General features: G+C 49.4%; 8 protein-coding genes across 10 annotated transcripts; 4 read left to right on the top strand and 4 right to left on the bottom strand.

Moving 5' to 3' along the window:
• Positions 1-51: 51 nt before the first annotated feature.
• Positions 52-3,104, top strand: BDBG_09406 (elongator complex protein 2). Its single transcript, XM_002620180.2, has 2 exons — positions 52-355; positions 458-3,104. The coding sequence occupies exons 1-2, from the start codon at positions 215-217 to the stop codon at positions 2,987-2,989; spliced, it is 2,673 nt and encodes an 890-aa protein (XP_002620226.1). The 5' UTR covers positions 52-214; the 3' UTR covers positions 2,990-3,104.
• On the bottom strand, positions 2,811-4,607 carry BDBG_09405 (ATPase). 3 transcript variants are annotated; one of them, XM_031723994.1, is made up of 3 exons: positions 4,121-4,587; positions 3,190-3,957; positions 2,811-3,121 (listed from the first exon to the last, which is right to left on the bottom strand). In XM_031723994.1, the coding sequence occupies exons 1-2, from the start codon at positions 4,248-4,250 to the stop codon at positions 3,284-3,286; spliced, it is 804 nt and encodes a 267-aa protein (XP_031581384.1). In that variant the 5' UTR covers positions 4,251-4,587; the 3' UTR covers positions 2,811-3,121; positions 3,190-3,283. The 3 variants fall into 3 exon arrangements, with proteins under 3 accessions (XP_031581384.1, XP_031581385.1, XP_002620225.1); XM_031723995.1 differs by having other exon boundaries at positions 2,914-3,121; positions 3,194-3,957; positions 4,121-4,607; XM_002620179.2 differs by having other exon boundaries at positions 2,914-3,957; positions 4,121-4,607.
• Positions 4,608-4,743: 136 nt separating this feature from the next.
• BDBG_09404 (tRNA dimethylallyltransferase) lies at positions 4,744-6,922 on the top strand. Its single transcript, XM_002620178.2, has 2 exons — positions 4,744-4,899; positions 5,028-6,922. Exons 1-2 carry the CDS (start codon positions 4,804-4,806, stop codon positions 6,660-6,662), a joined length of 1,731 nt encoding a protein of 576 aa, XP_002620224.2. The 5' UTR covers positions 4,744-4,803; the 3' UTR covers positions 6,663-6,922.
• On the bottom strand, positions 4,976-9,637 carry BDBG_09403 (protein rai1). The gene is made up of 9 exons (XM_031723993.1): positions 9,340-9,637; positions 9,037-9,279; positions 8,825-8,856; positions 8,702-8,729; positions 8,595-8,602; positions 8,415-8,518; positions 8,167-8,337; positions 7,745-8,044; positions 4,976-7,647 (listed from the first exon to the last, which is right to left on the bottom strand). The coding sequence occupies exons 1-9, from the start codon at positions 9,412-9,414 to the stop codon at positions 7,502-7,504; spliced, it is 1,107 nt and encodes a 368-aa protein (XP_031581383.1). The 5' UTR covers positions 9,415-9,637; the 3' UTR covers positions 4,976-7,501.
• A 6-nt stretch (positions 9,638-9,643) lies between these two features.
• On the top strand, positions 9,644-12,999 carry BDBG_09402 (DUF410 domain-containing protein). Its single transcript, XM_002620176.2, has 4 exons — positions 9,644-9,934; positions 10,020-10,258; positions 10,381-10,533; positions 10,688-12,999. Exons 1-4 carry the CDS (start codon positions 9,765-9,767, stop codon positions 11,278-11,280), a joined length of 1,155 nt encoding a protein of 384 aa, XP_002620222.2. The 5' UTR covers positions 9,644-9,764; the 3' UTR covers positions 11,281-12,999.
• BDBG_09401 (uncharacterized protein) lies at positions 9,687-12,828 on the bottom strand. Its single transcript, XM_002620175.2, has 3 exons — positions 11,762-12,828; positions 11,598-11,666; positions 9,687-11,484 (listed from the first exon to the last, which is right to left on the bottom strand). The coding sequence occupies exons 1-3, from the start codon at positions 12,528-12,530 to the stop codon at positions 11,387-11,389; spliced, it is 936 nt and encodes a 311-aa protein (XP_002620221.2). The 5' UTR covers positions 12,531-12,828; the 3' UTR covers positions 9,687-11,386.
• Positions 13,000-14,916: 1,917 nt separating the features above from the next.
• On the top strand, positions 14,917-19,331 carry BDBG_09400 (uncharacterized protein). The gene is made up of 3 exons (XM_031723992.1): positions 14,917-15,548; positions 15,664-16,292; positions 16,436-19,331. The coding sequence occupies exon 3, from the start codon at positions 16,450-16,452 to the stop codon at positions 18,547-18,549; it is 2,100 nt and encodes a 699-aa protein (XP_031581382.1). The 5' UTR covers positions 14,917-15,548; positions 15,664-16,292; positions 16,436-16,449; the 3' UTR covers positions 18,550-19,331.
• Positions 19,331-21,605, bottom strand: BDBG_09399 (NADH:flavin oxidoreductase/NADH oxidase). Its single transcript, XM_002620173.2, has 3 exons — positions 20,651-21,605; positions 20,180-20,510; positions 19,331-20,101 (listed from the first exon to the last, which is right to left on the bottom strand). Exons 1-3 carry the CDS (start codon positions 20,873-20,875, stop codon positions 19,434-19,436), a joined length of 1,224 nt encoding a protein of 407 aa, XP_002620219.1. The 5' UTR covers positions 20,876-21,605; the 3' UTR covers positions 19,331-19,433.
• Positions 21,606-21,727: the final 122 nt, after the last annotated feature.

Raw genomic sequence — 21,727 nt, 5'->3', positions numbered from 1 at the left:
TTTTTTTGTTGCGGGGAATTATTTTCTTATCGATAAGGAAAAAGGTTTGGGCTGAAATTTCCAACACCAACCACCGACAAATGGAATACATAAATAACACCACCAAGAATAACCCAACAACCTAGTTAAACGCACTACAGGCGCAAATCGACATACATGGAGATATAATAATAGCCATCTCCTTCTGTTAGACAACAATCCAGCCGCCAGCGCCATGGCGCCCTCAACCCTCACTGCCCTCACCGAATACATCTCCGTTGGCGGAAACAGACATCCCTCCGCCGCGGACTGGGACGAGAACACGGGAATTCTCGCTTTTGGCGCTGATAACAATGTGGCCCTCTGGGATCCTACTGTATGCCCTTATTAATATTTCTTGCTGCTTGAGTCAATTGTAACAAATATAGTATAGTGTATATTCTTACAATTTGCTTTTTTTCTGTTGGAGCGCGAATAGGACAAATATAAAACGGGGGTATATGCTCTGTTAAACGGCCATACTGATGAAGTCAACGCGGTCAAATTCTACACGTTTCCCTGCTCAGATGGTGGTTCCCACCATTTCCTCCTCACCGGCTCCGCAGATCGGACGATACGGGTCTGGCGGCGGCAGGATAATCATGAATCTGATACCGCTCCATCTAAAGCTACATCTACTCCAACAAGACCGTCATTCTCGCACGTTGCAACCCTCGACGGCCACGATGGTGCCATAAATTGCATTGATGTCGCGCGCGGCTCTGGGCTGTTTGTATCTGGCGCCGCAGATGGGACGGTGAGGGTGTGGAGACTTAGAGAGATTAAGGGGGACAGTGGTGCTGCTGCTTCAACGATAGACGGCCAATTAATGCAAACGATTACGCTGAAGCCGAGGTATTTCGCGTTGACGCTCGCATTGAGGGCGCTTCGCGGGAAGAAAGAAGAAGGGGGGAAGGATGCCGGGTCTGCGCCACCTATGGTGTTGGCTGTGGGCGGAACGAGGACTGCGATACAGATATATGTGATGCAGGACGGGGGAGGGGATGCGGAAACGGAGGCACGTCAATTCGAGCTTAAAGCTAATCTTACCGGTCATGAGGCTTGGGTGAGGTCTCTTGCTTTTACAGATATGGATGTTGAGCAGAGTCAGTCACAGTCACAATCACAATCGCAATCTCAGGATTTCTTCCTTGCATCTGCTAGTCAGGATAAATACATTCGTCTCTGGCGCGTTCATACAGGCGATGATGTTTTCCCGGCTCGAAAGAACGATGACGATGAAGGGGTAATATTGGGAGGGAACCTCGAGCAGACGCTTTCTAACAAAGCGCATGAATTCGCGGCGAGCGGATCGAAGTATTCGGTTACTTTCGAAGCTCTCCTGTTCGGCCACGAGGACTGGATTTACACCGTCGCATGGAACCCGGACCCAAAAAACCCAAAGCTCCTCTCTGCCTCTGCTGATAACTCGCTCGTTATCTGGGAATCGGACCCGGTATCTGGTGTCTGGTACTCCGCCGCGCGCATGGGTGAGATTAGCTCTCAGAAGGGATCTACCACCGCCACGGGCAGCACTGGTGGGTTCTGGATCGGCCTCTGGTCATCCCGTGGTGATACGGTGGTCAGCCTGGGCCGCACAGGTTCTTGGAGATTGTGGGAGCATGAGAGCAAGTCCGATTTGTGGGTACAGAACATCGCTGTTACGGGCCATGTGAGAGCGGTTAATGGGATTGAATGGGAGCCTACAAGTGGGGGCTACCTGCTGTCGACGAGTTCAGATCAGACTACGAGACTACATGCGAGGTGGAAACATGGCAATGACAACGGGTGCTGTTACTCATGGCATGAATTTTCCCGCCCACAGATCCACGGCTACGATCTTAACTGCATTGCTTCATTGGGACCATGGCGCTTCGTCTCCGGCGCTGATGAAAAGCTTCTCCGCGTCTTCAACCAGACAAAAGCAATCGCAAACCTCCTCGAGAATCTAACCGGCTTCACCGGCGGAGTCAAGCCGGCCGACATGCCTGAGGCCGCTAACATCCCCGTTCTTGGCCTCTCCAACAAAGCTGCTGACGACGACGTAGATCTCGCCGACGAAGGAGAAGGAGAAGATACCCAATCCGCACCCGCACCGGAAGCAACCCCACAAGCCTCTGCTCTCCACCTCCCCCACCCACCCCTCGAAGATCATCTCTCAAAATACACCCTCTGGCCTGAGCACGAAAAGCTCTATGGCCACGGCTACGAAATCTCCGCCCTCGCCACCAGCCACGACGGCACGCTCATCGCTACAGCTTGCAAAGCCAGCTCGCTGGACCACGCCGTTATACGCCTATACGACGCTGCAGCGACGACATGGCATGAGATCAAGCCGTCGTTGGCGGCGCATTCGTTGACTGTTACTTGTTTAAGGTTTTCGGCGGATGATAAGTTTTTGGTTAGTGTGGGGAGGGATAGACAGTGGGCGGTTTGGAGGCGGGAAGGTAAGGAAGAGGGGGATGAGAAGAGGGGGGTTTTTAAGTTGTTGTGCGCGAATCCGCGGGGTCATTCGAGGATGATCTTGAATGCGAGTTGGGCGCCGGTTATTGGGAGCAGTGGGCCCAGAGTGTTTGCGACGGCGGGACGGGATAAGACCGTGAAGGTATGGGTGCAGGAACAGGAAGAGAACCAGGGGGTGTCTTTTACGTGTAAATCTACCATTTCATTTACGAGTCCCGTTACGGCTATTGATTTCCTATCTGAGGTTGTTGGCGGGGATCGGTTTTATCTTGCTGTCGGTTTGGATACGGGGAGGATTAGCTTGCATGCATTTGCGATTGATGGGCTTGGGGAGGTTCAGGAGGGGATGGCGTTGCCGGGGTTGGAGTGTCCGTCGAAGGCTATTACGCAGTTGGCATGGAAGCCGGTCTGTGCAGAAGTAAAAGAAGCGGATGAAGGGTATGAACTTGCTGTTGCGAGTGAGGATAGCTCAGTGCGGGTTTTTAAGATTTTGGATTTGTTTCCATAGCCAACGGGAATGTTATTAAATGAATGTGTCACATGTGTCATGGACAATAACTATTTATATATGAACATAGAAATTTTTCCTGGATATATTTTTGGCGTTGAGGCCTGCCTCCCTTTGAAGCTCTAAAAAGGCCTTCCCAGCCATCAGTATCCGAAATCCCAAATATACAGTAAAATGAGCTTATGGTGGTTGAAACTCACTTACAACGAAAGCATAATGCGCCACATGAAGCATAGCTATAGGAAAAAGTGCCCCGTTTTTGCAAATACCAATACCCTCTATATCGGCCTCCCATTATTCAACCGGAAGCTGTTTCCCCTCTCCCGGTAGGCCCGGCCGTGGTCCTCTCTCCCTCAAATCTCTTTTCAACCACTCCAACACCACCTCTCCCAACCGACTATTCTCGGAACCAGAAACCTGCTTCCCCATCTCAAACTTCTCAATGGGTCCCGAATCCCTCACCCGGCCCAAATGCATATGTACTAAGTGCGTCGGCCACTTGGCCAGATTATCCAAGATATGAGTAGCATACACAATCGTACACTCCCGCTCCTCCGTCTCCCGCTTCAGAAACCCCAGAAACTCACTCCGGCTCAACAGATCCAGGTCCACCGTGATCTCATCAAGTAAGAGCAGGGTCCAGGGCCGTAACAGGCCCATGGCAAGTTGTACGCGGCGTCGTTCCCCATCGGAGACAGCGTGCATGTGCCAGTTGAGGTCTATGTCGAGGATTCGGACGAGTTGGTCGCGGCGGGCTGGGTATGCGTCACCGCCGACGGAGGCTAAGAGGGTAGGCACGTCTATATCTGTGCGGACTATGGGATTCAGAACCCATTCGACGCCTAGGTAGGTTACGCCTTCGAGACCTGTGGTGAACGGGTCTATGCCGCCGATTAGCACGGTGCCGTGGGGGGCGAGGCGTTTGCCGGAGAGAAGGCGGAGAAGGGTGGTTTTGCCGGCGCCATTGGCTGTGTTGTTTTTTCCCACCAGAAGGGGGATAGATTTGTTAGTAAATAGTTTAAACTCGGTGGCTAGTTTGTATATATGTCTATGGCACCTGTATGTGTTTAAGCGGGGGTGGGGTGCGGGGTGGAAACGGGAAGTAATTCTCAAAAGGAAAGGGATATTTACCGCCAATCAGTAGGGTTCGGCTGCCCTTAGGGAGATCGAGATAGATATCAGTCAGGCCAGTAGTGCCATCTGCAAATTTATAGTTGAGACCGCGGACCTGGATAGAGGTATTGGGACTGGATGGCGTCATGAGGCCCGGGAAGGGAAGGAGAGGAGAGGGCGGGGGCTGCGGGATGGCTATTATTTTTAATGTTGATGGCAGGTTGAGAATTGCTGAGAGGCGAATGGGGTGTCTATTCGGACTGCTAGTTTCTACAGGTATATTGAGAGGAATTGAAGTCGTTGTATGTAATATAGTAAGTAGAATGAATGATATCTGATATCCGATATCTGGCGGAGGGGGGATGTCATGTATTTATACGGTATGGCTGTGTATTGTACTCACTCAAGAGGCTATGTTCTACAGTTCTATTCTTTGAAACTACAGTAGGAAAATGTCTATGTTGTGCTGATTACTACATCTTCGAGATCGTTTAGTTTATCTTGATAAATTTATATATTATAGAAAATAGATATTGAAAGGGTGAAGCTACTCCGTGTTGCTCTGCGTTTCTGTTGTATTATAAATACACCCTAATACGACGGGTTAAATACAGCTCGTTTAACATTTTTTAGCCTCAGGCAACGTCGTCTATCCCCCGATAAAAAATCAACAACTAAAATATGAAAAATTCCAAATCCTGATGCTCAGGTTCGTCTGGTCGCTGGGCATGTCTTCTAGAGTCCCAGGAGAACCCCTCATTGCCGTCATCGGCGCGACGGGAACTGGAAAATCTAAGGTATGAACCAAAAGCCAAGCTGGCAATTGCTTTTATATGCATAAAATATATCCTTTATATCAATTGTGATGCCTGCCAAACAATAGAATTATATTGTAAAAGATTAATAAGTTAATCCCGCCTCACAGCTCGCCGTCGACCTTGCCACCCGTTTCAACGGTGAGATCATCAATGGCGATGCCATGCAGATGTATAGGGGGCTGCCTATCATCACCAACCAGATCCCCATTGAAGAACGGCAAGGCATCCCGCATCATCTTCTTGGATGTATAGGTTTTGACCAGGAGCCCTGGCGCATTAGCCATTTCAAAAGGGAATGTCTACGTATCATCAAGGAAATCAGGGCGAGGGGGAAGCTGCCCGTTCTTGTTGGTGGGACGCATTATTACACTCAGGCAGTCCTATTTAAGGAAGCTATCTTGGATCGCGGTGGGGAGAGTGATGAAACTGGTAGGAGTGGTGACGAGGAGAAGTTGTTGATGGATGGGGAGAGTGAACCGATAGATGCTGCTACTCGGCGATCTGAAGATTTTCCCATTCTAAATGCGGCTCCAGAGGTGATATTGCAGAAACTACGGGAAGTGGACCCGGTAATGGCGAGCCGCTGGCATCCTAATGACACGCGCAGAATATACCGCTCGCTGGAGATCTATCTGCAGACTGGCAGACCTGCGTCAGAGATTTACCAGGAACAGCAAAAACTCAAAGATGCTGCCAACATCCCACAGGAGTTAGCGGATGTAGAAAATACTGCCACCGATATTTCACCAGCCTTCGCGGGCGCTGGCCATCTGCGCTTTCCGACACTTCTATTTTGGGTCCATACTGAAGACCAAGAACTAACTCGCCGGCTCTCTCGGCGCGTCGATAACATGGCCGAGCAGGGCCTCGTCGCAGAGGCGGAGTCACTGTTTAACTACCTCAACGAGAAAAGGGCACAAGGGGTTGAGATAGATCGCACGCGTGGCGTCTGGGTGTCCATAGGCTTTAAGGAGCTGGAGCCTTATTTCCGGGCACTTCCGCCTTCCACCCCCTCCGCCTCCCACCCCACCGGCGCCGGCGTGGGGAATATTATCAGTGACAGCGCTGATAATAGTACAAGTATCGCAGTTCCAACCCCCGAACAACTCGCCAACTTAAAACAATCCTGTCTCAACTCTATAAAGTCAGCTACTCGACACTATTACCGCCAGCAGGTACGATGGATCAGAGGCCGGTTATGGAATGCCCTAACAGACGCCCATTCTTCACGGCAATTATACGTTTTAGACTCGACGGACGTCAGTGCCAATCCCGGCGCTTGGGATAGCGACGTGCGCGAGCCTGCTGAACGTGTCGTGGAGGCGTTTTTATCCGGAGGTGCTGAGGCGTGTCCGGATCCCCGCGAGCTTTCGGAGTCTGTGAGGAAGGTTTTCGAGACGCAGCTGCGGAGTCCCGTGGCGACGGGAGAAGGGGAGGGGGAGGAAAGGGCTCGTCAGAGGACTGTGTATAAGTGTTCGACGTGTGATGTATGTGGGATCACAGTGCAGTCGGATGAGCAGTGGGAGGTGCATGTTAAGGGGAGGAGGCATAAGAGGGCTGTTAAGAGTGCGGAGAAGAGGAGGGCAAAGGATGAGTATTTTGAGGCAAGGAGGGAGAAGGGGGATATTCATAAGGGCGCTGTGGATGGTGATCGGAATTTGGATGAGGGGTCGGGTGGTGAGGTGGCTCAGGGGACGGGGAACGGGAACGGTGAGGATGAGGGCATCTGCAAGGACAAGTGATTTTCTTGTTATTTTTTCGGCGGATTGAACTTTCTTATTTTATTCTATACTGATGCATATAGCGTGTTGGATGGGCGAATATATCTTTTGGCTGTGATACCCATGGATTATGGAATTGGTTTCGGTTAAAGATCTCAATAATTGAGGGTAGATAGCAGATTGCATAGGGAATTGGTACAGAATAGGAAAAATATCTGCATGCAAGCACCTAGTTTTCAATACGATTTTTTTTCTTTCTTTTACCTTTAAGTAATCGTGAGCTATACGCATATCTGATATTTATCCATGTTTCAACGTGCATAGCATTGCCAGCTTATGAGAAACATGTCTAACGCAATCAATAGTTACAAATACACAAGGTTCCATATCCCTTTCTGTCGACAACACCATAGAAAGAATAGAGAAAGGAATAGGCCCGATATGATATCGCAATCACTGTTAGTCTATCTGACGCCACGTCCACGTCTTGGAGCGCAAACCTGAAGGGACGTCCAAATGAAAAGAGCCTGCAGCTGTATGGATGAAATATTTCTTATGCATACTTTGATTCATAGTCCCACTGCCTCGTTCTTTAGGCTCCAAGGCGCCGTATCGGCTTAGAGACGGCGCGTGGGTCAGCCTCGTACACCACTGACCTCGCCCCTTCGCTCGATTTTCGATTTGGACATTCCTGGCGAGCGAATATTAAATAGGATTCGTGAGTTTTGGGCCGACTTGGGCATTCGGGACCCCTCTCAATTGATGAGGGATATAGGTAGACAACTAGTCAAATCTGCGGCCTGATGTTGAACTGCTGAACCATGTGTCTATCGCCGCAAAGCCTGTATTGCTTTCAGTTTTCACTTTGTAGACCGCCAGTCAACAAAGGCCTGAGAAAGGATTCCTCCATGTCCCGAATCCTCCAACTTAAAAACCTCAATAACAGGAGATTTCTCCTGCCGGCGGATTCTCCATAATCCCTCATCCTTGATTACGAGTTTGAGCCCTTGTTTTTATCGAAATAATTAGCCTATACCCAGTGTATAATACCTCATTGAAAAATGAACTAAACAATAGTTTTAGCGCTGATTCAAACCACTTACATTCCAAAAGCTTTGCCGTGAAATTGATACAAACATTCCCATCCCAAGTGCCTTTGCCCTTCCTGCTAACTAGCCCTGGTATATCACGAGTGGCCATCTCTTCCAGCCGGCGGAGGATACCATGTTCATCGCGGAAACCGACGATGATTTTAGGAACACCGAGAAGGAACGATTGGGCCCAGAATTTAAGCAACTTGCGCTCGTATTTGAACATATCTCTGTCGTTGCGGATTTCGGCAGAGGTTTTTAACTCAACCCAGTTTATGGGATCTTCTTTTCTCTCGGGTTTACTGTCCCATACTAACAATTTTTATTGTAGTTTATCTTCTGTTAGTTTTCCGTGGAAATTCGTTCCCTTTTCTGTAAAATCTGTCTCTGTTTGACGATTTATTGAGAGGGGGAATTTTTGGAATTAGTCTCACCAGCGTCAACTTCACCACCGAGGACAATTTTGCATCCCCCTATCCCTGTGCGAACGACGGAACAGTATTGTGCTTTATTGTTGACAACTTGGTCTTCGCGACCCTCAATCTTTTCACGAGGTGTAGCGTCCCATGGCTGATCCAAAAGAGATAGCGTTTCAAATTTATAACCTGGAAGGATGCCGCGAGGCATTAGTTGATCAAGTTGCCATCTAGTTCCGCATGCATTCCAGGTGGGAGTTTCGTACCCCAAAATGCCATCATATCCTGTGAAGGAACGCCGGGTGGCATCTTTTGGTTCCTCTGTGACTGCTTCTGGGCAAGTTTATATGCGTTGTTTTCCTCGATGAAGCTGGAGCAATTGGGCAACCAAGCGTTAGAAAGGGGTTTAGGAAGCCAAAGACTTAGAATTTTAATTGAGCACTTACATTGAACCCTGTCGAGATTAATATTAGAATATTGATATTACTTCATTTATGTCTCCAATTACATATCGAAATAGTAAAAAGGGCGGGTAGAGGAGCAGAAAACTCACCTGGTAGCATGTGGCATTCATCTCAAACCTATTGAAAACCACCTTCAGTCCCAAAACTTAAACCCTTTAATCATCATTTGCTTCTTTCATAATAGACACAGATAATACATGGACAATCAGTACCCGTTCATATTATCAAACGGCGCTGTCATTATCTTTGCTGAACCCATCAGCCCATCTTGCTCCGGACCCAGGTAACATGGAATTGAATTGAGTCACAGTCCAGACCGGAACTTCTTTCCAAAAGAATATATAGGTGCGAAAATGATATATAAAAACAAAAGGAAAACTCTAGAGAAGAGGGGAGAAAGGTAGAGAGGGTATAAAAAACACACCTTTGTCATCATCCCCCTCCACGTAATGATATCCGCCTCACATTGCGTGCCGGTTTTCTTCTCCATATCAATTATCGTATCCAGAAGGGCATCCAGGTGCTCATCGCCCGTGTCATCGAGCTGCTCAAACGTATCGAAGCCCTTATTTAGATCAGCCGGTAGGCGTGGAGTGTAATAGTAGCGCAGGGAGGACTCGTCGAGGTGGAAGTTGTGCTGGTCGTCGTAGGAGAAGTAGGCGATTTCCTGAAGATGGGCGTTAGATTGGACAGTTTGTTTTGATATTTTCGAGCTCAGAGGACTTGCTTTTGGCCTGCGGATGGCCGCATTGAACCCGGCGAAGCGTTCAACGGGCTGGATATCAAAGATTTGGGAGTTCATGGAGTTGGTGGTGTCGGCGCAACGTTGGATATGATATGGAGGTATGGGATACGGAGTGGAATTGGAATTGGTCTTTTATATCAAGGCCATATCTATTGGAAAACAGCAGTAGATTTTTATTTGTTCAAAGTGTGCTGCGGATAAATCCTTGCTTGTGGGATGGACATTTATTTAATTGTTAGTGATGTTTGATGTTTGGTTGTTCCCAGCTGAGAAAGCTTAAATATTTTATCCTCCTCTCCGCCAGCTTCAGCCTCCACTCTCCTCATAGAGCTAGCTATTCAATATACATATATATTTAAAATATGCTCAACCAACACCTGAACCAGCCCTCTTCTCTCTGATGATGGATGCTCTACTGTAGTGCTGTTTTCGTTCCACACTCTCAGACCTGTCTAAATTCATACACCACACATATCGACATCCCTCGAAACCCCTCCATCCACACACGCTATCCCACCCTCACCGAAACGACCATGACGTCCCGAATCGAAAAGACCATAGCCCGACAGCAAGAGAAGTAAATAACTACTAGGCCCCTTACAAAATAAAAGGAAATAAAGAAAAACAAAACCAAATCTAACCACATCCTAAACTACCTCCAGAATCGCCGCAGGCGCCTACTACGAATCCCACCAACAACTCCGCGTCATTGCTGCCCGCTACCTCAAGCAGCAGAACTACGATGCCGCCGCCGATATCCTAGCAGGAGGTGCAAAGGCTCTCCTGAGGGCCCCTGGCGCATCTGCGTCAGGCGGTGATTTGGCGATTATGTTGATTATCGATGTGTATAATAAGGCGGAGTGGGAAGTGGGCCGGGATGAAGTGGGGAGGGGGAGGAAGAGTATGTGCCCTTTCGCTTTACTTTTTGATCCTTGAGTTTATTGAGCAGGGCTGTAGAAGGGTGTACGCACGTGTGGATATGTGGTTTTTAATTTACTGACGGGTTTAAACTTCAAATGATAGAGCGGCTGATTGAGCTGCTGCGCGACTTCCCGCCGGAGGAGCCTACGAGAAAGAGATATATGAATGAGCTGGTTGCGTGGAGCGCGCGGTTTGGAGAGTTGGAGAGAGGGGATCCAGAGATACATCATGAAATTGGGTCGTTGTTTGCGCAGGGTGAGTTCTATATTTAACTGGACCGACCTCCCCTCCCTTTGGTAGACATAGGATATGCCTGGGAAATAACCATTCGTTATTCTTTCCAAGCTATGAAAGTGGCTTTCTTTATATGGCTTATTCGAATTTGCTGACCCATTGCTATCCCCTCCAGAAAACGAGCCCTACGACGCTGAGCGACACCTAGCCATTGGCACTGCAGACTCCGCTGAGGTCCTCGCCCGCCTCGAGTATGACTGGTACACACACGACGAGCCCCACACCGCAGGCATCTACGCCTCCCGCGCTGTCTTCCCCTACCTCCTCACGGGTAACCTACGCGACGCCAACAAAGCCTTCCTAATCTTCACCAGCCGCCTCTCGTCCTCAGGAACCAGCCAAGCCCTAAACATCCAACAAGTCAGCAGCCAGAGCGCAGACGTGCGCGTCTACCCTTCCCTGCCCCTTTTGAATTTCACAAGTCTACTACTGCTAGCGATCCAGCGCGGCACGGCGGATTTATTCAGGCAGTTGACCAGGCAGTATGGGATGCATATACGGGAAGTGGACGGATGGGAGAGGGCGTTGGCATATATTGGCGAGTTATACTTTGGAATTAAGATTCCGAAGCAGTCTAATCCGCTTATGGATATGATGGGGATGATGTTTGGAGGTGGAGGCGCTGGTGGTAGAGCCGGCGCAAAACCTGCTCGACAGCAGAAGACCGCAGGGAGAGTGGAGGCGCCGCCGTCGATGGATCTTGATTAAGAGGGGGTTGTAGCACGTTTGCTCGTCGGGAAATTCATGGTATAAAGCTACCACAGGGAATAGCCCATGGCTCGCGTATAGTTCACAAATTTATGTAATGAATGACCTAGACACGAATTTCATCTTCGACCTCGTACATCCAAGCGTCCTCGTCCAGCGAGGCGGCCTTATTCCGTAGGCTCTGCTGTATAAGGAGGAAGATTTCTGTTATAAAGCGCGTTAGCAAAGGGGACCTTCCAGGAGGTATATCATGCTCCAGTCGTGGCCTATACTTATGTATAAAAGTCGGTAAGAAACGAAAGAAAAAGAAAGCTTACCTGGAGGCTCACTGTGCAGCTGTCTACTGCGATTCCGACACATCATCTCCACAATACTCGCCTCAATTTCTATTAAATACCGCATTGATACCATTAGCTAGAGAACTCACACCCGAAAAATATATCAGAAAAGGCAAAAAAAGAAATGTGGAAGAAAAACATACTCTCCTTCTCCCTACCCCCAATATCCCCCGTCCCGCCCACACCTCCCACACCTCCCACACCAATCCCATTACCGCCTCCTCCCCCACCCCCAATCTCCACATCCATCCCACCTCCCCCTTCCTCGCATTCATCCTCCCACATCCCTACCGGCAACACTGGCACATCAACCTTGTACCCGCCGTTCTTATCGCGGGCTACGATCTCGCCGTTATCTAACGAGGAGGACGAGGAGGAATGGGGTATTTGTTGTGCATGCGTATTCCCATATCCGTACCCATGTCCATGCCCATGTCCGTGTGGGACCGAGAGGGAAATCGTCGGGACCGGGTTGAGGGCGTTCGGAGCACCTGCGCCGGGTGCTGTGGGGGGGTTGGTACTGGTATTTGTACCGACATTGGCATTGGCACTGGAGGGATGTACAGTCGATGCGGAGCTATGTGTTGCGGTGGAAGCAGATGAGGCGGGGCGACGGCTTAGGTGGTGATGGTGGAAGAGGTTGCGCCGGACGGATGGCATTGTTGTGGGCGCGGCGTTGGTTCTGCTGCCGCTGCTGGTAGCAGTAATGGCGGTGTGAGTGTTGGAGCGTGTAGGGGCGGCGGGAACTCTTGCTGTAGTTGTGGCTGTAGCGGCGGAGGAGGTAGAGACTGAGCGGCGGGATGTTGTGGTTGCTGCGGCGGCGGGGGCGGTTGTGCTGGATGCAGATGCGGAGGGGATGCGAGATTGATGCGGATGGCGCGTGGGGTGGTGGCGGGAAGAGGACATTGTCATTTATTTATTTATTATTTTTTATATCCGCGGTGTTTAACGGCAGATTTGTATGCAGTGAATAGGTTATGTTTAAAGTGAGTGTTGTTCATTGTGGGATGCATTGTTAGTTCATAATTTGTGATACTATTTAGGGCGGAGCTATTTAGGTGGGTTATGTGCTGCGGGAGCCAAGCATGAGAGTAGCGGAATAGGTATTAGGTAGGAATGGATGCTTGTATACGACGGGGATAAGTATAATAAAGGATGGGAAAAGAGAATGAGAGTTGTGTGTATGTAAAATATATAAACTTGAGCTATAACTCTCGGAGAGGTTGAATGAAGCTAAAGTTGAGGCTCTGCTAGAATAATTTGCATCGGGGAGCCGCAACCACAGAAACTTTGGCTGGCTAACAACTGAGATTTTGGTACATGTACACATATATTCGTAAGATTTATATCTATAATTATTAAATAACTTGGTTTCAACGGGAATTTTGCTAAGATATTTCTTTTTTCTTTCTTTATATACATATATCTCCTGTCTGTTGTGGATTAAACTCCTGTGTCTGGCCATGTTTGCTAGAGGCATACTCCGTATACTTCCTAGGGTCGAGGAAACAAAAAATATCCATCTCGGTTCAAGAGCATGGCCCGAACGGAACTGTAGCTAATCTGATAAGCGCAACTGGAGTTTCTGCAAGGTTCTTCGTGTTGGACAACCGCTAGAATAGGACGCGACCGATGCCACGCCGTATAATCCGCTTCTCCGATAAATTGGGGTAATCGCTTGCCTGCAAGTGCGCGTCACGCAATGTCGATGACCGAGAGGCTGCCTGTCGCGGATGGCATTATGCGATCGATACTGAGAGGGTTGTAAACCTCAGATGCGTGTAGTAGTTGCCGTTGCTGCTGGGTAGTTCGTTGATCAAGACTTGGGGTTTTGCGAGTAGGTGTTGTTCATCAGATTAATGCTCAATGTGCGCAAGGCTGCTTTTTTAACCTTCCATTTGAAACCCCCCCATTTTCCTCTCTCTTGATCAATTTTATTCATCCCATACCCGTCTTACTGTAAGGGAAGACCTGTTGCGCCCCTGAGCCACGGAAAATGACATCTGGAATGTACGAAGCAACAATGGGAGCAATGTAAAAGGAGCAGTTCCTCATTTCGTCCCACATGTTCTGACTTCCCGGATGCTGTATGAACATCGTTCTTTCTTTTTTCCATTCCTTGACTGCCGGATATTTTTGGAGGCCATTCGGACAGTTGACATGCATCTTGTCGCGAATTCTCCAACAAGTCCACAAGCCAATGATGCTGTTGCAATGTGCAGTAGTCGCCAGTTGGTTCGGCTCCTGGAAATCCGTTCGCAGTTGGGCGAGATATTATTGCGGATATCATACAGTTCATGATGCCAGGAGTGGGGGGGGGGAGGGACAAAGAGCAAGGATGGGGGTGGGCGAGTTTAGCCTCAACATCCGAACCTCTGAATGGATTTTAGAGCGAGTACGAGGACGGATTAACTTCTCATACATAAACCAGAGTTAACTAAATTCCCCTGATCCATGATAAGGAATACATTAATCATCGTGATAACAATGGGTCTACCAAAAGATGCATTTTTGGTTCCCCGTTCAATACATTACATTGTCGTTGATTGTTTAATTCGGCATAACTGACCATGCCAGGGCAGCCCTTCCACATACCTAGCTATATCTCAACCCTGCTGCACCTGTGCAGCAGAAGATGTCAACCACTTACCAGATACTTAAACTGCACCAAAGAGCAGAGAGAGGCAAATTGTTTCCACATAAATCTGTGGAGTGAACCACTCCTTTGAAAATTGTCTCCACCAGGCCGCTTTCAGTTAACTATCCTATCATGCTGCTAGCCGCTTCACAAGGTAGCGGCCCCTGAATCTGGTTCTGACTGCGGGGAAATTGAGGCGAATCCGTTTTGCGAGAACTGGATGGTCCTTGGATCCTTGCTGCTTCGTCGTGCTGTGCTCAGCGTTTCCAAATATATACATACGGAGTAGTTATATAAAAAAGAAACGAAAATGAACGAGAAAAATACCGGACAATCACCGGCTCGGCAATGGGAAAAAGAATAACCGGGAGTGGTCCTTCGGTGCAACGGACGGGACCCCGACCAAAGGGCCCTGGGCCGCTTAGCGGGAAGTTAGTGCCCAGCTAGCGTATGAGGTGGGGGGGCTTTTAGGCAGTATTAGCCTTTGCTAGCCTGTCAGTTCCCACTAACCACTAACGGCTGGCTGGGTGAGGTATTGGTTAAAGAACTACCCCGAGGCTCTCAAACAGTCTAGGTTTGCTCTCTCGGGTTTTAGCGGTACATGTACTGTACATTACATACGAGAATTACGGTATCGGCCGACCATGAACCATACGGGAAATACGGGGCGTACGGGCTTAGAAACGTTACAGTACTCCGTACAAACTTTACGCATCGGCGGAATGCGCTCATATGCCGCCAAACAAACAGGGTCCATGACTGCGAACTGGACGGTGGTTAGAGAGATCTGGAGATGGAGAGATACATGATATAATAATAATGGATAGAAGCTAGGATCAGCTTACTGAGTCTAAGGAGGGGCCAGCTCTTAAACGTATCTTCTCCAGCTTTTTTCGATCTTCCTCCACTTTCTTCCTCCTCTTCCTTTCTTGCCCCCCTACTCGTCCAAGCCTTGCTACTCTCCCCATCTTTCATCAATGCACTTATGCAATCAAAGTGGGAGCTTGAGATCTCCCCTACTGAATGAGAATTAATAGCGTAGACTATATTTCCTTGTTATCTCCGACTTTTCTCTCCTCTAATTGCAATGCCTCAAGTGGACACCGTGCCGTCATCATGCTCAGTTCAGCCTGAGAAACCACCGCCAGAGAAAACTCATGTCTGCTCGTACCCTGGCTGTAGCAAGCGCTTTACACGCGCAGAGCATCTTCGCCGGCACGCACTGAACCACAAGAACGAAGACAACACCTGTGAGAGATGTGGTGTCCATTTCAACAGGCCTGATTTACTAGGTATTTCAGTCCGGCTTCTGCCTGCTATTCTACAATAATCTGTCCAATCACCCCCTTGTTTTGCTCAGATTTTTCTGGTTGGCTTTGCCGAACATTAACACTCCCGTCCAAATAGGAAGACACATGGTGCGCCATGCAAAGAGAGACGAGGAGGCGGGTGGTCCTGGCCTGGGTGTGCTTGAAACCCGCAAAAGAACCCGCCGCGGGCCTGACGGGACTATCATCACAAAGCCGACCAAAAAGCAAGCTCGTGCAGCTATGCTAGCCCGGTCTATGGCCGCTGCAACCTCGTCAGTTCCACTCGATGAGGTTGCAAATTCGTCTTCGCCCTCGTCGTCCTCGTCGTCGTCTTCTATCCGGAGCTTTAATGACAATAGTGTCAGCTCCCACGGGAGCAGCCACAATCAAGATAGCAGTTCAGCTCTGACCACGCCGCCATCTATGGTGGATCTAAGCTATCACGGTCAGGATCATGGTGCTGGCTCTGGAGCTCCTATCTCCCCACCCACATCTGCGCATCCTTCGTGTCCGAGTGTCAATTTGGACAGTGGCCCACTGGATAATTGCGATCCGGTTGATCATTCTGATCCGCTGATAGCGCCTATGGTGCCTGGGAGTCCCTACATCCCTACGAGCCGTACGTGGAGCCTATTCCCGGCCAGTTTGATGCTGCAGATGGCTCGTGGCGGAATCAGGATTCGGGACTTGGTCTAGACTACGAGGATTTCTTTGACTTCGATACTGGTATGTATCTGTCTCTCGTTCGAAAAGGGTGGTGATGTATTGTTACCTAGGTTCGAAATAGGATGTCCCCTCCAGGGCAAAAATGGAGAGATGCAATTCCCGTGATTGTCAAATTCTAATACAGCGTCTTTTTGAGTCTGTAGCCACCTCCTTTAACATGCCCTTTGCTGCTACCCATAATTACAATTGGCTCTTCGACGTGCCATCCCTGGATGACGCCTTTAACCATAATGGTATGTCGCTGGCTATGGATATGGTCAACTTCGCTGAACCGGTGCCCGATATGTGGTCACAGCCTCAACACCGTCATAACGAATTCCTCGGCCAAACCTTCTCTTCATCAGAACCAGCAAGAGAGCGAGACTATCAAGAACATGCGCCACATGATGAATCCAACAGAATTTCCCCGGATTCGCATATCCAGCCTCCCGGAGATACTTCTACTGGTGAAGAATTACCCGTTAATCCTAGCGAACCCTCCCCACAACCCGCCCAGAGCTCCATGTCGACTCCTGATACTTCCAACCAAATCCCACTGTCTGCTTTCACCGATATGGATTGGATGGGCCAAAGTCCTCCTACAGAAGTTGTACCTAAAAAGCTACCCCAAATACCCGAAGCTGCCAGAACGAGATTATTACGGCTTATATCACAATTACAATCCATAACTGTAGAAGGAAACCGAATTGAGCTCTCATCCCCTCTTCTCTCCATCAACGCACTGCAAACGTACTGTGACCTCTTCTTCACGAAACTCAATGTTTCCTATCCACTAATCCATCAACCCACGTGTGATCCAGGCCGAGTTGACACATTGCTGCTTGCTGCCATCATATCAATGGGAGCCACCTACAGCAATAGAGAAGCACACCAACTGGCCGTCGCAATGCATGACTCGTTACGGAATCAACTTTTTTCCCATCAATCGTTCTCATCGCAGCCTGATCTCTGGGTCCTCCAGGCCATGATGTTGATCGATTGCTTTGGGAAACAGCGAGCCGGCCAGAAACAGCGTGATATGTCCCAGTTATTCCACTGTGTCCTTATCAAACTCATTAAACGGAGCAATTGCCCTATCATTCGGACATCTCCACCTGTTGAGCGGCCGGACAACCTCGACGTAGCGTGGAGGCAGGCAATGGACCTGGAGCAGAGGAAACGGCTCGCCATGCTTTGCTTCATGTGGGATACTCAGCATGCGGTGCTCTTTTCACAATCCCTTTGCATGTCGGCGTTTGAAATCCGAGCCTCCTTACCTTGCGACGAGGCTACATGGGAGGCAAATACTGCAGATGCATGGTTCGAGCACGCACGCGCAGAGACATCACACAGTGCGTTTCTTCCTGTCCTGAAAGCATACATAATCCCCAACACCACCCGCCGCCCACGACACCTGAACGCCCTATCCAGGATTTTCCTCCTGCACGGCCTCATGTCCATATCCTCCGACCTCAAACGGCGCGACCAAACCACTCTTCGCTCAGAAACACCTAACCTAGTGGGCGCCTGGAAAGCCCGCATCAGTCGCTCCTACGACCTGTGGAAAAACGATTTCGACGCAGGCTGCATGAACATGAAACTAAACCAGACCTCCAACCCGCGCAAATTCGTCGGTCTCAAAACAGCAACTCACGTCATGTACCACGCCGCGCACATCACGCTGAATGTCGAAGTGCTCGATCTGCAGATATATGCGGGCGCACCACATATTCTGGGCCGGGTGGTGACGGCGGGCGACTTCGAGCGCTCGCAGCGGGTCGTCACGCGCTGGTTAAACGAGGACCCGCGCTCCGCTGCAAAGGCGACGAAGCATGCTTCATACATTCTTCAGGATGCGATTATGAACCTGAACGACTGGGACGAGACGGATGTCTTCCATTACCCCTGGTGCTTGTACCTGGCGACACTGACGTGCTGGGCTTTTCATCTCCCCACCTCCTCCTCCTCCACCTCCACAGCGTTGGACAGAAATCCCAATAATAAAAATAACAATAATAACAGTGAGCAAGAGTACCAACAACAATCTCCAAACCCTGCTCCGCGCAGCTCGAACGCTAACTCCCTAACCCCGCGAAACCAATTGACCACACTCGTCGTCGCTATGACGACGTGTAACACGCTCGAGGAACTCTCTGCGCTGGCGGGAAAGTTTGACACGGTGGGTTTGACATCCATCATGAGCCAGCAGCTAGCTAGTGTGCGGTGGGCTGTGGTGCATGATGCGATGAAGGTTTTGGTGAGTTTATCGAGTAGGTAGGGATGGGAGGGTTGGTGGATACGAGAAGAAGGGGGCATTTCTTTTTTGGTTCCTCCTTCCGTCGCCCCGATATTGGTATTGCATGAGAACGCAGGATCAGCGAGAGATTGCTGATTTTTCTTCTTCTACTGCCTTTTTCCCTTTGACTTCGATTCGAAATATTCCCAGGGTTTTGGGCTTTTGCGGCAAGGGCGGTGGTATATTTCTTAAGTTTTTGCACATCTTCTATTATATATGGGACGTACTGGCTTCTGGGCGGAATAAATTTGCAGCCGACCCAGTCGTGGAAGTTTTACGAATGGCGTTTTTCGATGTGTGGGAGGTATGGCTTTTGTTGATTTCGGGATGGTTTAGCTTGATGAATGGATCGCTATCCATACATTTTATATAATTTTATTTTTCCCGGTTAACTATTGTTTTCGGCTATGTTACAAAATATGACTGGTTTATATGATGGTATACTCTGCGTTTATGTTGTTCTTAGGCCACTTCTTGTACGTACTGTGTTATGTTTTGTCAATGAGATCCCCGTAAAGGCGGTAAATGTTATAAATGTTATAAATGTTATTGAAACCGGTTCCCATTATGCACAGAGGGTTCTGGCTCTGGGGACGTCAAGAGGTAGAGAAAGAGGTGGGTTGTTTGTTGCTTTGTGTTGGGAAGCCTGCCATGGTCCGCCGTGACGTCGTGTTATTACGATAAACTGTCCGTTTATTGTGAGTTGTAACTATCATAGCTTTGAAATTCTAATACATAACGAGCATGTGACAGTTAGATCAAGCACAATTGCAAAATTAATATATTTATGGAAATCTATTCGTTTCATGTAGATCTAAGGATGTATACATCGACAAACTAACGCCTAACTAATTGGTTCCACTAACTCAGCCACTCCCCTCCAACCCCTCCCGCTTATAGAGAGATGGATAATCTGTATACCCCTTCGAGGGCGGCGTGGCCCCATAGAACGTCGTCCGATCATACTTATTAAGCGCCAACCCCTCCCGCAACCTCCTCACGAAGTCCGGATTGGCCAAAAACCACCGCCCAAACACAATCGCATCCGCCCCATCCGCCTTGATCTTCGCCACGCAATTCTCCCGCTTAAAGTTACCCGCAGCCAGCAGCGCAACACCACCCTTCTTCAACGGCTTGCGGAAATGGTCGAGCGAGTAATCCTTCGACGGCACCTTCTCCTTTGGCTCCCCGTTGGTCGTCGCGGCTAACGCAGCCAGCTTCGCCTCCTCATCTAGCACCTCGTCGAACCGCGGCTCGACCATGTGCACATAGGCAGGGCGGTTTTCCTGCGGCAGCGCGGCGATCTGCTCACACAGATACACCCAGTGCGGGTTGGGGTCCGAGTCGCGGGTGTCCTGGAAGTAGTTGTAAGGGGAGAGGCAGATGCCGACGTGTTCGGCGCCGATGGCGGCTGTCACGGACCGGATGACTTCGAGCGGGAAGCGGGAGCGGTTGGCGATCCTGCCGCCGTAGGCATCCGTGCGGATGTTGACGTTGTCGTGCAGGAATTGATCGAGGAGGTAGCCATTTGCTCCTGCAGAGTTAGGGTTAGAAGGGTGTACTATTACATATGTCTCCAGGGAAAAAAAAAGAGCGGCACTGAAAAACTAACCATGAATCTCTACGCCATCGAATCCAGCTTCCAGCGCCCTCTTGGCCGCTGCAGCGTACTCTACCAGAAGCTCCTGAATCTCTTCAACTGTTAGGGGGGTGGGGGCCGAGTCGGCATATTTCGAGCCGTCCAGCGCATCGCCCGAGATGGGGATGTTGGAGGCACTGACGGGGGATTTGCCGTCGAGGAATGAGGGGACGGTGGCCCGCCCTACGTGCCAGAGTTGGCAGTAAATGAAGGCGCCTTTGGCGTGGACGGCGTCCGTGACTCTTTTCCAGCCGGCGATTTGCGATGGGGTGAAAATGCCAGGTACACCAGGGTAGCCGGCGGCCTGTTTGTTGGAGACTGGTTAGCAATCGGTATAGGGACGAGTATAGTGGGGAAGGTGAGTTATTGATTGAAGCTCGTTTGTTGATTTTCTTTTTCTTTTTTTCTCTTTCTTTCTTTTGTCATCTCTAGGTTAAAGCTTACATATCGGCTGATTGGAGTAGCTTCCGTTAATAGGAAGCCACCTTTTGTGGCTCTCTCTGAGTAATATTGTACATTCAGATCATTAGGAACGTAGACACCCTCAGACTCTTTGGAAGCTCGCATGCGGGTGAGCGGCGCAAGGACAACTCGATGCTCCAACTGAAGGGCGCCGAGCTGAAGGGGTGTGAACAGAGCAGAGTCTGCGAGGGGTAAGAAGGAGGCCATTGTTCAAGCGGAGTATGTAGGTATGGGAGCTAGATGGAAACTGAAAAGACAAGGATAACTTCTTTTGATTTTTTTTCTATTTCTTCTTCCAGAGACGTTTAACAATAGAAGAGGAAGGAAAGAAAGGAAGTAGGAGTTTGACGTTGGAGCGGAAAATGGAAGTGTACGAGCACTCTCAATTAGAACACCCAAGTTTTAATACTCGGGACTTTTGACAATCTTCTTGCTTTTTCCACTTCTTTTCCTCATTCTGTCCTGAGAAAACCCATTCCCACGCCATTCCTGGTGCTTTGGATCCTCAAGCATCGAGCGCTCTTCCAAGCCGCCGCATGCGTAAGGTGGGAGGACCATTGCGCCCCTCTCTAGCTCCGTCCATTGCCTGGTGGATTCGCCAACATGATTCCCCACAACTCTCCAAGAGCGGGCTTTCAACAGGGTAAAAGGATGGCGGCGACCATGGCCACGGCTCCATTTTTATACGGATTAGAGCAACTCAGCGCGGGAGTAGCGTAGTTAAATGCCCCACGCGCAGGAGCAAGCTCGGTAGTGGCGGCTTGGAGCTGGAAGAAGCCGTTTTTAAGCAAGCGATTTGAGAAGTAATATATTCAGCGGAGCAGTTCAGAGAGGCAGCAGTCATAAGCTCTCTCTCTCTCTCTATTGATGATATTATATTTCACATGCGGCAGATTTATTCCCAGGAGAGCTGTTGAGATCTATAGAGAGAGAGAAAAACGTCTGACTAGAGTTTGTCGTTCCTGATCCGAGGCTGGATGAGGCTGCCCTAAGCCCTAGCCCCAAACCCTAAATTGCTGAGTTGGGGGTGAACCCCCACTTTTGGACAGAGTTATATAC

The sequence above is a fragment of the Blastomyces gilchristii genome, assembly GCF_000003855.2.
Source record: "Blastomyces gilchristii SLH14081 genomic scaffold supercont1.41, whole genome shotgun sequence".
Lineage (NCBI taxonomy): Eukaryota > Fungi > Ascomycota > Eurotiomycetes > Onygenales > Ajellomycetaceae > Blastomyces > Blastomyces gilchristii.
Note: the sequence above shows the minus strand (reverse complement) of the source record. Positions and strands in the feature narration are given on the sequence as shown.